This window comes from Sarcophilus harrisii, chromosome 3 (assembly GCF_902635505.1).
Source record: "Sarcophilus harrisii chromosome 3, mSarHar1.11, whole genome shotgun sequence".
In the NCBI taxonomy this organism is placed as follows: Eukaryota; Metazoa; Chordata; class Mammalia; order Dasyuromorphia; family Dasyuridae; genus Sarcophilus; species Sarcophilus harrisii.
In genome coordinates, this window is record NC_045428.1 from 350,208,649 (window position 1) to 350,221,220 (window position 12,572).

The 12,572-nt window shown below is 34.0% G+C and overlaps 1 protein-coding gene across 2 annotated transcripts in view; it reads left to right on the forward strand.

The window, feature by feature from the left end:
* ARHGAP15 (Rho GTPase activating protein 15) overlaps positions 1-12,016 on the forward strand; it is an 818,783-nt gene extending 806,767 nt beyond the window's left edge. For both annotated transcript variants that reach the window (XM_031963678.1, XM_031963679.1), the window contains exon 14: positions 10,703-12,016. In XM_031963678.1, coding sequence (XP_031819538.1) covers positions 10,703-10,886 — 184 coding nt within the window. In that variant the 3' untranslated portion in view covers positions 10,887-12,016. The remainder of the gene's footprint in view (positions 1-10,702) is intronic.
* Positions 12,017-12,572: the final 556 nt, after the last annotated feature.

A 12,572-nucleotide genomic window follows, 5' to 3' on the forward strand; every position in this document is an offset into this window, starting at 1 on the left:
GTTCAGATCCTTTATTGTCTCTTCCAAAATAGCCTGTAGTTTTCTTAGAGGTCTATCTCTCTTCTTGGTTCCAAGAGCTCCTGTTGCTAGTCCTTTTATCTATACCTGCTTCAGCCTCCAGCTCTCTCTGAATCCTTCATTCTGCCCAACTGAATCCTGACTTTTCCATCTCCCAAACTCCAGTTGGCTTGTGGGAGCTCCTTATATATGATCTCTTAAAGGTGCGAACTCAGAGGTTGACTCCTCCTCCGAGAGTGGGATTGTGGGAGCTGTGACTTGTGAATCTCCTCCACTGACCTTGTGAATCTCCTGGACTTGTGAATCTCCCAAAATGCCTATCAATTCCAGTGACTTAGTACCTTCAAATATCCTAACAGTAATGGTATAGTGGGCAATCTTGTTGCACTCCTGATCTTACTGGGAATGGTTCTAGTTTATCCCCATTACATATGATGCTTACTGATTATTTTAAATAGATGCTACTGACTATTTTAAGGAAAAATCCATTTATTCCTATACTCTCAAGTGTTTTTAATAGGAATGGGTATTGGATTTTATCAAATGTTTTTTCTGCATCTATTGAGATGATCATATGGTTTTTGTTAATTTGGTTATTGATATAGTTAATTATGCTAATAGTTTTCCTAATATTGAACCACCCCTTCATTCCTGGTATAAATCTTACTTGGTCATGGTATATGATCCTGGGGATGATTTCTGTAATCTCCTTGCTAATATTTTATTTAAGACTTTTGCATCAATATTCATTAGGGAGTTTGGTCTGTGATTTTCTTTCTCTGTTTTCATCCTACCTAGGTTATACTATACCTAGTATAATATACTATACCCAATAGTATATAAATTATTTATTTTTTCAAATAATTTATATACTATTGGGGATAATTATTCTTTAAATGTTTGGTAGAATTTACATGTAAATCCATCTGGTTCTGGGGATTTTTCCTTAGAGAATAAATTAATAGCTTGTTTTATTTCTTTTTCTAAAATTGGACTATTTAAGAAATTTACTTCCTCCTCTGTTAATCTGGGCAACCTAAATTTTTGTAAGTGTTCATCCGTTTCACTTAGATTATCAAATTTATTGGCATAAAATTGGGCAGAGTAACTCCTAATTATTGCTCTAATTTCCTCTTCATTAGTGAAAAGTTCTCTCTTTTCATTTTTAAGACTAACAATTTGATTTTCCTCTTTCCTTTTTCTAATCAAATTTATCAAAGGTTCATCTATTTTGTTAGTTTTTCATAGAATCAACTCAGTTTTATTTATTAATTCAATAGTTTTTTAACTTATAATTTTATTCATCTTTCCTTTTATTTTTAGAATTTCAATTTTAGTATGTGATTGGAGGTTTTTAATTTGCTCTTTTTCTAGCTTTTTTAATTGCAAGTCCAATTCATTGATCTTCTTGTTCTCTATTTTATGCAAGTAAGCCTCTAGAAATAGAAAATGTTCCCTTATTACTGCTTTGGCTCATCCCACAAATTTTGGGATGTTGTCTCATTATTGTCATTCTCTTGAATGAAATTATTAATTGTGTCTATGATTTGCTGTTTCACCCATTCATTCTTTAGGATGAAATTATTTAGTTTCCAATTACTTTTTGGTCTATTTTCCCCTGGCTTTTTATTTTATTGCATTGTGATCTGAAAAGAATGTATTTACTATTTCTGCCTTTCTACATCTGATTTTGAAGTCTTTATGTCCCAATATATGGTCAATTTTTGTATAGTTTCCATGAACTTCCAAGAAGAAAGTGTACTCTTTTCTGTCTCCATTCAGTTTTCTCCAAAGATCTATCATACCTAATTTTTCTAGTATTCTATTTTCCTCTTTAACTTCTTTCTTATTTATTTTGTAGTTTGATTTATCTAATTCTGAGAGTGCAAGGTGGAGATCTCCCACTATTATAGTTTTGCTGTTTATTTCTTCTTACAGGTCTCTTAATTTCTCCTTTAGGAATTTGGATGCTATACCACTTGGTGTCAAAAAATAAAGAAGAGGGAGAATAGGCTCAGTTGGTGTGAAGGTGCAGAAAGGAGAAAGGGATTTCTAAGTTTGAAGAACAAGTAAACTGTCATGAGGAGTCAAGAATAACAAGACTTGAAGTTTAGGAAGAAGTCAGGTTGGGATCATTCTCAAATGCCAGAGGACATTATATTTGTTCCTGGAAGTAATAATAACTTGGAAATGGGGGAGGAGGGTGGAATTGATGTTGTCAGATTGACAATTTAGCTGTTCACTTTTGCAACAGTATGGAGGTGTATGGTTTGGAAGATGGAGGAATAAGATGGGGGATCAACTAAGAGGCTATTTCAATAGTTCAGACTAACATCATGGGGCTCTAACCTCATCTGGAGAATAAATAAGTAGAAAAGAAACATGCAGGAAAGATTCTTATGAAAATAAAGTGAAAAGATTTAGCAATGGATTAGATATGTAGGGTAAGGAAAGGTGAGGAGTCTAAAAATATCAAGATTACAAACCTGTGAGAATGGGAAGTACCCTGGATATATTGGTTATTTAACACATTGGTTACTTGTGTACTTATCTCCATTATTATATTATAAGTCATTGAAGACAGAGATGGTCTTATTTAAATGTTTTGAGAATAGATAGTAAATAATTATTTATTAAGTATTATACACATACACGTGCGCGCGTGTGCACACACACACATTATATATATTACATGAGGCAGTTAGGTGGCACTGGGGTTTGAATCAGGAAGACTGACCTTCATGAGTTTAAATTTAGCCTCAGATATTTATTAGCTGTGTGACTCTGGGCAAGTCACTTAACTCTATTTTCCTCAGTTCCTCTTCAGCAAAATGAACTGGAGAAGCAAATGGCAAACCAACCTAGTATCTTTGCCAAGAAAATCTCAAATTGAGAACATGTATAGTTAAAACAACTGAACGACTGAAATACTTCACCTCTATCTAATTCCATAGCACCATAATGATTTAGGCAAGTATTATGCCCATTTAATAAATGAGTAGTAATCTATATAGAACAATATATAAATTATTAAGCAAAAACTGGGCTTGGATTGGAGAGAAAGTAGGAAGATGGAAGAACTGTCCTCATTACTAATCAACTAATCAACCATTTATCTTTTTAGTATCTCATTTTCTTTATCTGTAAACTGGAATCCATTTTTTTTTTTTTATATCTATTATCTCAGGAAGGGAATTTGGAGAAAATGGTGAGACAAATTAAGCATACAGGTAGGAGCAGGAAAATGCATTCACATTTGGAAAGGCAAGTTTTACCATACAAAATAACATGCCCAGTCTCACATAGCAAGTCAGTGACAAAGCTGGGGCTAATTTTTCTATGCAGCTCTAGCCCCATGACTATTAGGAAAACATCTGATCTAATTCCATCTATGATAGGGGAACATGCTTGCTTCTCCAGCCCAACCATGAAGTCTGGGAGGACCGGAGATCCCAGGATTGGTAGCAGTTGTTTTGTTGAACTGGGTTCCACCCACAGCATCTGTGCTGAACTAATGTTTTATTAATTTCCCAACACACCACCTACTGCTTGGTTGATATCCAGAATGTAGATGTGCCAGCTTAAAAAAAAAAAAGTCTTTTGCCACAGTAAACAAACAGGATGGAAAGTGTTCCAGATCTTTCTCATCCTCATTCTCTCCTCTTGATTGCATTTAATTTGTTTCAAAGCTGCTATCAGGTCAATGGTCCTTCCTAAATTAGGAAAAATGACTAAGCTCTCCCTTTCACTTTTTGGGGACTTGGGGAGTTCAATGGCTGGTATTTCATCAACTATATTAATAACCTAAGAAAATTAAGCCAAATGAATGGGGAAATCTTACCAAAATCTATAAAAATTATTTAATATTATCCATTTGCAATAAAGTGATTATATTTTAGGAAACTCATAATTAAACTGATCTGATTAGCACCATATGGAAAATGTGCTCAGAAGTGAACAAAAAAAACTATAGGTTTAAGGAAGCACTGTTTCATATTTACATTTGCAACAAATAAGAAAAAAAAAAACTGAAGGCTCATACTCAGGGAATATAGTAAATGTCAGCTTTGGCAGGATTCCACTACAGACAGTCTTCCCTGCATGACCCACATACTCACATTAGAAAAAAACAGTTTCTAGGGGACTATAAGTGCTTATCTCTGGAGAATTAAGCAGGTTGGGAGCAAGTGGGGTGGGGCAATGCAGCCTGATCTGCAAGTCCCCTACCCCTCCATTCGCTTTAACCTCCTTTACAGCTGAAGACAATTAACTTTCAACCTCTAAGGTTCAGTCCTCATTCAAGTTAGAGGATCAAGCCTAATCTGGCACAGGAGGGACAAGCTTACCTGCCTTGTCTTGTTATGAACTATATCCCAGGTATGACAAAAATTCACATTTCTATAATATTTTATTGTTTAAAAAGTCACTTCTTTACAATAATCCTGTAAGGTAAAGTACTATTTTCCTTAATGTATAGATGAAAAAAAAAAAAAAAAGACTCTAAGATCTGAAGAGGTAAAGACTTTACATCAGATATGTAGGGTCAAATATGGAACTAAAATCCGTGTCGTTATGATTCAAAACTGAATGCTTTTTTTCCCCAAATAGAGAAGTTCAGAAAGCACAATGAGTTCTTTTGTCATAACTCATTAAACTTATGTGTATTGGTGAATTACAGCTCATTTACAGTTCTCTGCTTTAAAAGTGATCAAAATATACATTATCTATGAAAACTTTCCAATTTGTTTACAATTTTAAAAGTCCATTCCCAACTTGTCCTTTATACTTCTATTACTCAATATCTGACCTCCTACATCCCACCTAGTTTCCTCCAGATTTAGGAATTTTCTTGATTTTCCCCAAGTCTTTCTTGGAACTAGTTTAATGATCTTGAATCCTCATCTGCATGATTGGAATCCAGATCCCTTCATGATGTAGCCTTTCCATCTATATAGGCATTCTCAATTCAACAAATATTGACGTTTCAGAGATTGTTGTAGAGCTAGAATCAAAAACTTGGCAATGGATTGTGAAAGATAAAGAAGAAAGCAACTAGGTTGACTCTGAAGCTATATATCTGGGTGATTGGGAGAATCCTTGACAAAAACACAAAAATTTGAAAAGAACATAGAGTTTGGAGATAGAGGTAGGGATAGCTGACAAGTTATGTTGAATCTTAGATTTCTGCAGGATGTGAAGATTAGATTTCTGAGTTTGAGAAAAGTGGCTATTTTTCTATTATGATAACCAATTATTAAATTAGGATTTTGATTTTTTCCTTTATTTTCTCATTCAGGGACCAGTCCCTAAAAGTCTGTTAGTCTCCCAAGGATAAGGCTGATGAGATTGCCCAAATTCTCCTGGAACAAGTCACTTGCTCTTGAGCACCCCACCCAACTATAAGACTTTATTTCTGTTTAGAGTATAAACAGACTCTAATCTAGATGAATTCTTGCTTTAAATCATTAAGTTTATGTCTTTGCACACATACTCCACTCCCCTGAAGAGGAATTTAGTGTAACCCAGTTCATGAAAGAGAAAATCAACCAGAGTGATCTGGATAGAAATGGATTCCTTTGCCCAAATTGCTGGAGTCTCATGATCAAGCCACTCTCACAGCAAGGGGAGTTGAGGGCTTTCAACCCACCTTCTTATTTGAAAGTATACCTCCTCATTAATTGTTTATCTAGTAGGATTGATTTTCATCTGTCAGGGATATACACACTCCCCCTTTCTCAAAGATGTTTAAGCATTCAGTGATCTTGGTTCAGTGGTCTTTGGTTACAGAGAAAAACCACCAACCATCACTTTTATTGATTATCAGCTAGTCTATTTAATAAATTGGCTAATTACCAAAAACTGATTCTTGGGCTTTTCATTCATTTCATAATTCTGAAGAGAGTTTGTGGCTCAAGATATAGATTTGGGAGTTGTCCGCATAAGGAAAATAAATGACTCCATGGAAACTGATGGAATCAAAACCAGGAAAAAATTATAGGGAGAAAGAAAAAACCTAAGATAAATAAAGACATACATCCTTATTGGGCAGAAAAGGGGAAATGGTTCATTAAAAAAAAAAAAAACTGAGAAAGAACAATAAGACAACTAGAAGAAAAAACAAACAATATGAAAGCCAACAGAGAAGAGAATATCCAGATTAAGGAGGATGGTCAGTAATGTTATTTAAAAAAAAAAAAAAAAAAAAGATTTCCTCTGGTCCAGGAGAATGAACATTTACAAAGAACATTTACATGTGATTTATTTTTCATTAAATTTCATTTTTTCTCAGTAGGTGAAAGTTTGCCTTTTCACTCTCCTACCCATCTCTGTCTCCATCCATTGAAAAGAAAAACTTCTATTACAAGAAAGGATGGTCACGCAAAACAAACTCTGGAAGTATCTTACAAGAGATTTATCAATTAAGACATTCTTGGTAGTCTTGGGAAACACAGCTGAAATAGAGCAATAAGGGTTGAAGCCAGATTCCAGAATGAGTGGTGAAGAAGTCAAGGACACGAATGGACACTCTAGCAATTCCACAGTGAAAGGGAGGGACATGATAGGATGGCAATATGAGGGGATGATTATGTGAAGATATTTTAAGATGAGGGAGCCCAGTATATTTTGTGCAAGAAGGTGTCAATGAGCAGAAGACTGAATATGAGGAACAAAAAGGAGTAATGATGTGATAAACTCCTAGATAAGATTAAATTAGATGCACAAATAGAAGAGCTATCTTTGATAAGTAGAAGGGCCCTTTTCTTTAGAGGCTAGAACAAAGAGGAAGTCAAAGGTTTTGACTTATAAAATAAAAAAGAAGGGAACTTATTCTCTCTAGTCTTACTTTTCCCAGTAAAGTACCAAATTAAATCATCTACTGAGGAGAAAAAAGTTATAAAAAACTTGGGGACTGAGGAAAATGTTTACAAGAGTTTCTAGTAAATGTGAATCAAGAAAAAGGGCAAAGTGCCATGTAGCTTTGGAGGGTCTCAGTTAAAATTCATAAAGGACACTATACAGAATCAGCAATATTGTTTTAAGAATAATTTTGAACAAATAACTTATTTTGACTATTATAAATACCCAAATTAATTATAAAAGACATATGAAGAAGACACTGTATTCAGAGAAAAACACTGATAAATAGAAGTATGTATAAAATAATTTAACATATATATATATATATATATTGTGTATGTCTATATCACCATATACATACACACACACACATACATATATTTATTTGTGTTTAATGGTAGCCATCTCTAAGGATGAAGGGAAGGAAAGGAAAAAAAATTTACCTGATAATGTAGTATATTTGAAAGAAATAGCAAGTTGTGCACAGTAGTTTTGCAGTTCGTGTACAATCATCTTTTATATTGGATGATGTAATGGAAATGCTTGCTTTATTCCAAAAATTAAAAAAAAAATTTTTTTAAGACATTCATAATGGAACCAATCAATGGTATGACTTCTTCTGACATTCAACAATTTAGTGGTAGGAACAGAAAAGGAATTGTGGGAATGAGACTGAATTGCAAATTGGTAGGGCATGAATGGAAACAGAATAAAGGCAAGAAATTCAAGAGTAAGGGATAATGTGTAATTAAACTGGTCTAGGAGGCTCAAGAGTCTTAACAGAGGAATGTGCAGCCAGAGCAGAGGAATAGAAAACCTGAAGATCACTATAAGGATTAAGAAAAGAAAAGTAAAGGAAAGAATAGATTACCAGAAAAGAAATCTTGGTGTTTAATGTCAAAGAGATTGAATAGATATGAGTGAAACCATTGTATGAATAGGTAATTCTTGGGAATCTTTCGGTTACCTATGGGTCTATCTCGTTTCCAGAATTAACATCCTTGTCCACATGCCACAATTTTGTCCATTTCACAACTTAACAAGCATCAGTAGACATTAGGCAAAATTATGAAATGGTCAAAGTGAATATTCAATTCTCTTTTTTTCTCCTTCTCCCTACTAGGTCTGCTCAGCCTCTCCCAATTTTTCTCCCAACTTTTCCTTCCCTCTTTTCCTTCTCAAAACTAAATGGCCTTGTGTTTCCAGTTCCTGGTTTTTCTAAATAGTCTGAGAAGCCAATTTGAGCTAAAGTACTAATATGAAATATTTAGCAGTTTGTCTATTATGAGTAAGGCAAACTAGTTAGCATCCAGTCTAGCACACTTTTTTGTTTGTTAAGGAATTCATAATACAGTGTCCCTTCAAGCTTAACTTTGCCCTTTATCATTCTACATTGTGATGGAGAAAAGAGAGGCAGTAGCCAGCCTGACTAGTAAGTATTTAAAAATCAGAACTGGAAGCCTTTTTTTTTCCCCCTTCACAATAGATCTTTCAAAAGGACCTTTTGCAATCTTGAAGAGGGAATCCTAAAACACTTCTAAAAATCCCACTATCTTTGATCATCAATCAATAAATATTACCTTGTCTCACTGAAATACAATACAAGGGGTATAATAGTAAATATTTGATAACTGGTTCTCCAGAAATATCTATGTCTGTGTGTATATTCACATGCATGTATTATATATGCATACATTTGTATGTGTATATAATACACACATCTATATGCATACAATATGAGCTTTGTTTGCATTATTAATATTTTTCTCTCATTTTCCTCAGTCTAGACAATCAACAAAACAATAAATCACGCTCTGATTTGTAGCATTTGCTGATTTCCAAGTTACAAAATGCTCACATTGAAAATTTAACATTTGGAGAAAAGGTTTGCGCTGATTCCAGCACATCATTGAAACTCTCCCACAATTGGAGTTGTTTCCCCATTCAAGAATATGGGGAAAGGTTCAGTTGTTAGTACACATTTTTTCCCTTCTGGGAAACTTCTCTATCTCTACCATCTATAAGCTAATATGCCCATACAATCTACTGGGCCTTTAATAATGAAGAATGGAGCCACAGGCTATCCTATACAAAAGCTCTAAAACCATTTGGAAGATGACTGATGGGAGAAAATCAGCCCAGTTGTTAAACAAATGAGCATTCTAAACCAAAGAAACAATTCTGTTTTGAAAAAGAAAAACAGATTCAAATTGTATTGAAGTTTTGTATAAGTTAGTAAATATTATTATAAACTAAAATGGCAGGTTTCCATGAAAGCTAGAGTTAATACAAGTGCTTTAAGAAGGAATTTGGCAAATCTAGAAAGAGTAAAATATTTTGCTCTGTATTCAATCAAAACCTAGAAGATCTCTTTCTCTTCATACCTTCTTCTCTCTAAATTTAACAGTGAACCAAGAAGTTTGATGTAAGCTCAAGCCTTATTTTCCAAAGTCTCTAATTTAAACCATGGAGTTTTATTTTCTTTTAAGGAGCTTTGTGTCAGAGTAGACATGGTGTCACTCCTAATAGTATATTTGTAAAGAACATTTCAAAATGTGTCACTGGTTTTCCAGCTCTTTGTACTGTCCTCACACCAACAAAAACCTCCTTGGTTCCACTGGGATTTTTGCCTGTACAAAGACTACAGGATCCAATCTTCTTTTATTTGGGTATGGACTCAATTGCTATCCAAACTGAACAGACTCATTTTTCTATTCACTTGTTTTGGCCATCTGACAAGATGTCTTTCCTTCTCCATTCCTACTTCTCTCAATTCTTTCAAAACTATTCAAAACTTATTATTTATAATGCCTTTTCACAAACTAATCTCACCTGCTCTAGTCAACCTAATGCTCCTTTGGCATCCATTTCTTCCTCTTATTCCAAGTTCTATTGTGGAACTGTTGTTTTGTTTGTTTGTTTGTTTGTTTCTGCTGTTAGATAGCCTTATTTTATTGTTATTTGCATTCCATGAGTTCATTACTTCTTTAAGGTCAGATTCCTTTGTATTCCTTCCTTTTATCTCCTTATACCTAAAAAATGACTAAGACGCTCATATTTCTATATAGCTTTAGGATTTACACAGTATTCTGCATACATTAGGCCCTTTATATCCTCATAATAATCCTAGGAGATAATCCCATTTAACAGAGGAGGGAACTGAGGCACAGAGCTATGAATGGTCTTGCCCGGGAGCACAGAGCTAGTAAGAAACTGAAGTAGGATTTGAAACCATATGTCCCCGACTCTCAACTCACTACATCAAGATGATTCTCTGCTATGTACACAGTAAAAGGGGTTGTGTTGTCTAGTTTCTTTGGGAGACATTCTAGAACATCATAAAGCTCCACATAAGTGATCATGAATAAAGTGGAAAAAAAAATCTTTCCAGAAACAGGATCACTTAGATTAGGAAGATGTTAACTGTGTTTCCATATTGTCCCTTCCACAACCTTTTTTCTTTTCTCTCTTCATTTTCCAAACAAGTACGTGGCATGATAGAGAGAATACCAGATCTGGAATCAGGAAGAATCCTCCTCTTGAGTTCAAATCTACCCTCAGACATTTACTAGCAGTGTTACTACTTGGGGTGAGTCACTTAATCCTGCTTGCCTCAGTTTACTCATCTGTAAAGTGAGCTGGAGAAGGAAATGGCAAACCACTTTAGGATCTTCTCCAAGGAAACCCTAAATGGGGTCATAGGGAATTCGACACATCTGAACAGCAACAATAAACCAATTTTAAATGAATGTTATCTGTCATCTTCAAAGACATTCATAATAGTTTTTACCCTCTTGTCTAACTGATTCTTTTTCTCTCTTTACAGGATAGTGGCCAAAGCCTCACAGAACCTCATGTCTACCCAAAGCTTAGGAATTGTATTTGGGCCCACACTTCTGAGGGCTGAAAATGAGACTGGGAATATGGCAGTCCACATGGTATACCAAAACCAAATAGCAGAACTCATGCTAAGCGAGTACAATAAGATCTTCAGCTCTAAGGAAGACTGACAGACAAGGCACATTATTGAAAATGTTCACATCTGTCTTGATGCCTAATATTTTTACATTTCTGTAAACATATTTCTGAAATATTTTTTTTTCTTTCAAGTGACAGATGCCTCATTTTGTGAAAACTTAATGATGATTTCATGTTTAAGTTCCAAACATTAGAATAAAATAATTGACAATATTTGCCTATATGTATTCAACATTAACCCTTTAAATGCTATGCTACCCAGCACTTCTAGGACCATAGGGTGGGTATCTAAAGATTTTCAGAAATGTAAGTAATATAACTTATATTCACAAGTTACATTGTAACACTGATTCTAGTTTCGATATATGTGTTAGTCTATGTTCATGCATCTTCATAGGCACATGGGTACTAGTTAAATCTAGGTAGTCTAAAAATGATAAAGAAACAGAAATTAATACATTGTAAAAGATGATAATAGTCTCAGGTCTAAAACTAAAATACATATATTTCCTCTTTTAAGATTTTTTTTGCTTGAGGATATTTTAGCTATTCTCATAACGAGTGAGAGATTTTGCTTTGTTTTGTTTTGTTTTTCAAAGAAAATTGACAGCTAAAACATTTTTCATTGGATATATTTTTAAAAAATACTATTTCCCATCCTCTAAACCCATCCTATAAATTAAGAAGAAAATTAAACCCCGACTATTTTGTTCTTAATATCATACCAGGATTGCATGGCTGCTCATTTTTAATGTTAACATCCATTTTGATTCTTCATCATACTCTATATCTTCTTTTCTGGCTCTGTCATGAACTGTAGAATTTTTATTATGCTCCTGAGGATGCTTTATTGGTGAATTACATTAAATTCATCTAGAAAGAACTTAAAGAAAAAAAGCTTTTTCATATGCCCTTAGGATTTCTTGGCTAGACTTGAATCAGTTTATGCATTTGATGGTTAGTTTCAGTTGTCATGGGTAAACAAAAGGGTAACTGTCTAGAATATATCAAATATTGTTTTATTTTGAAAAGTATGTTTCTAGCTATACATATCCTATACCCTATATTTTGTGAAAGTATTCTGCTGATAAAAATGTAGACATGTTTGACAGCTTTTTAATCAAGTTCAAACAGAATAAATAAAACTAATCCAGTGTGGTAACGAGTCAGTCTGGTTATCGATTTGTTCATAAAATGAAAAATAAGGCATGTAAATAAAATATGTGAAACTGAGATCCAAGAGCAAACATTTAGAGCAATTGAGCCCTGATATACATGAAGCAGATATATAGGTGTGCTGCATGGCACACAAAGAGATATCTCAACAGGCAGATAAACAGAATCATTCCCTAGCATATATTGTACTAACTCAGGAGTGGAAAGAAGTCTTTCAATCTACTCCTGCCTAACTTTATGATGAGAAACACAGTACAGGCATACTTCATTTTATTGTGCTTTACAGATATTGTGTTTTTTGTAAATTGAAGGTGTGTGGCAACCTATTAGAGCCATTTTTCCAACAACATGTGCTCACATCATGTCTCTGTGTTCCATTTTGGTAATTTTCACAATATTTTAAACTTTTTTTCAATATTACAATATCTGTTATGAAGATGTGTGATCAGTGATCTTTGTGTTACACCAATGTAATTTTGTGGGGCACCACAAACAATGCTCATATAATATAGTGAGTTTACTTGATAAATGTGTGTATTTTG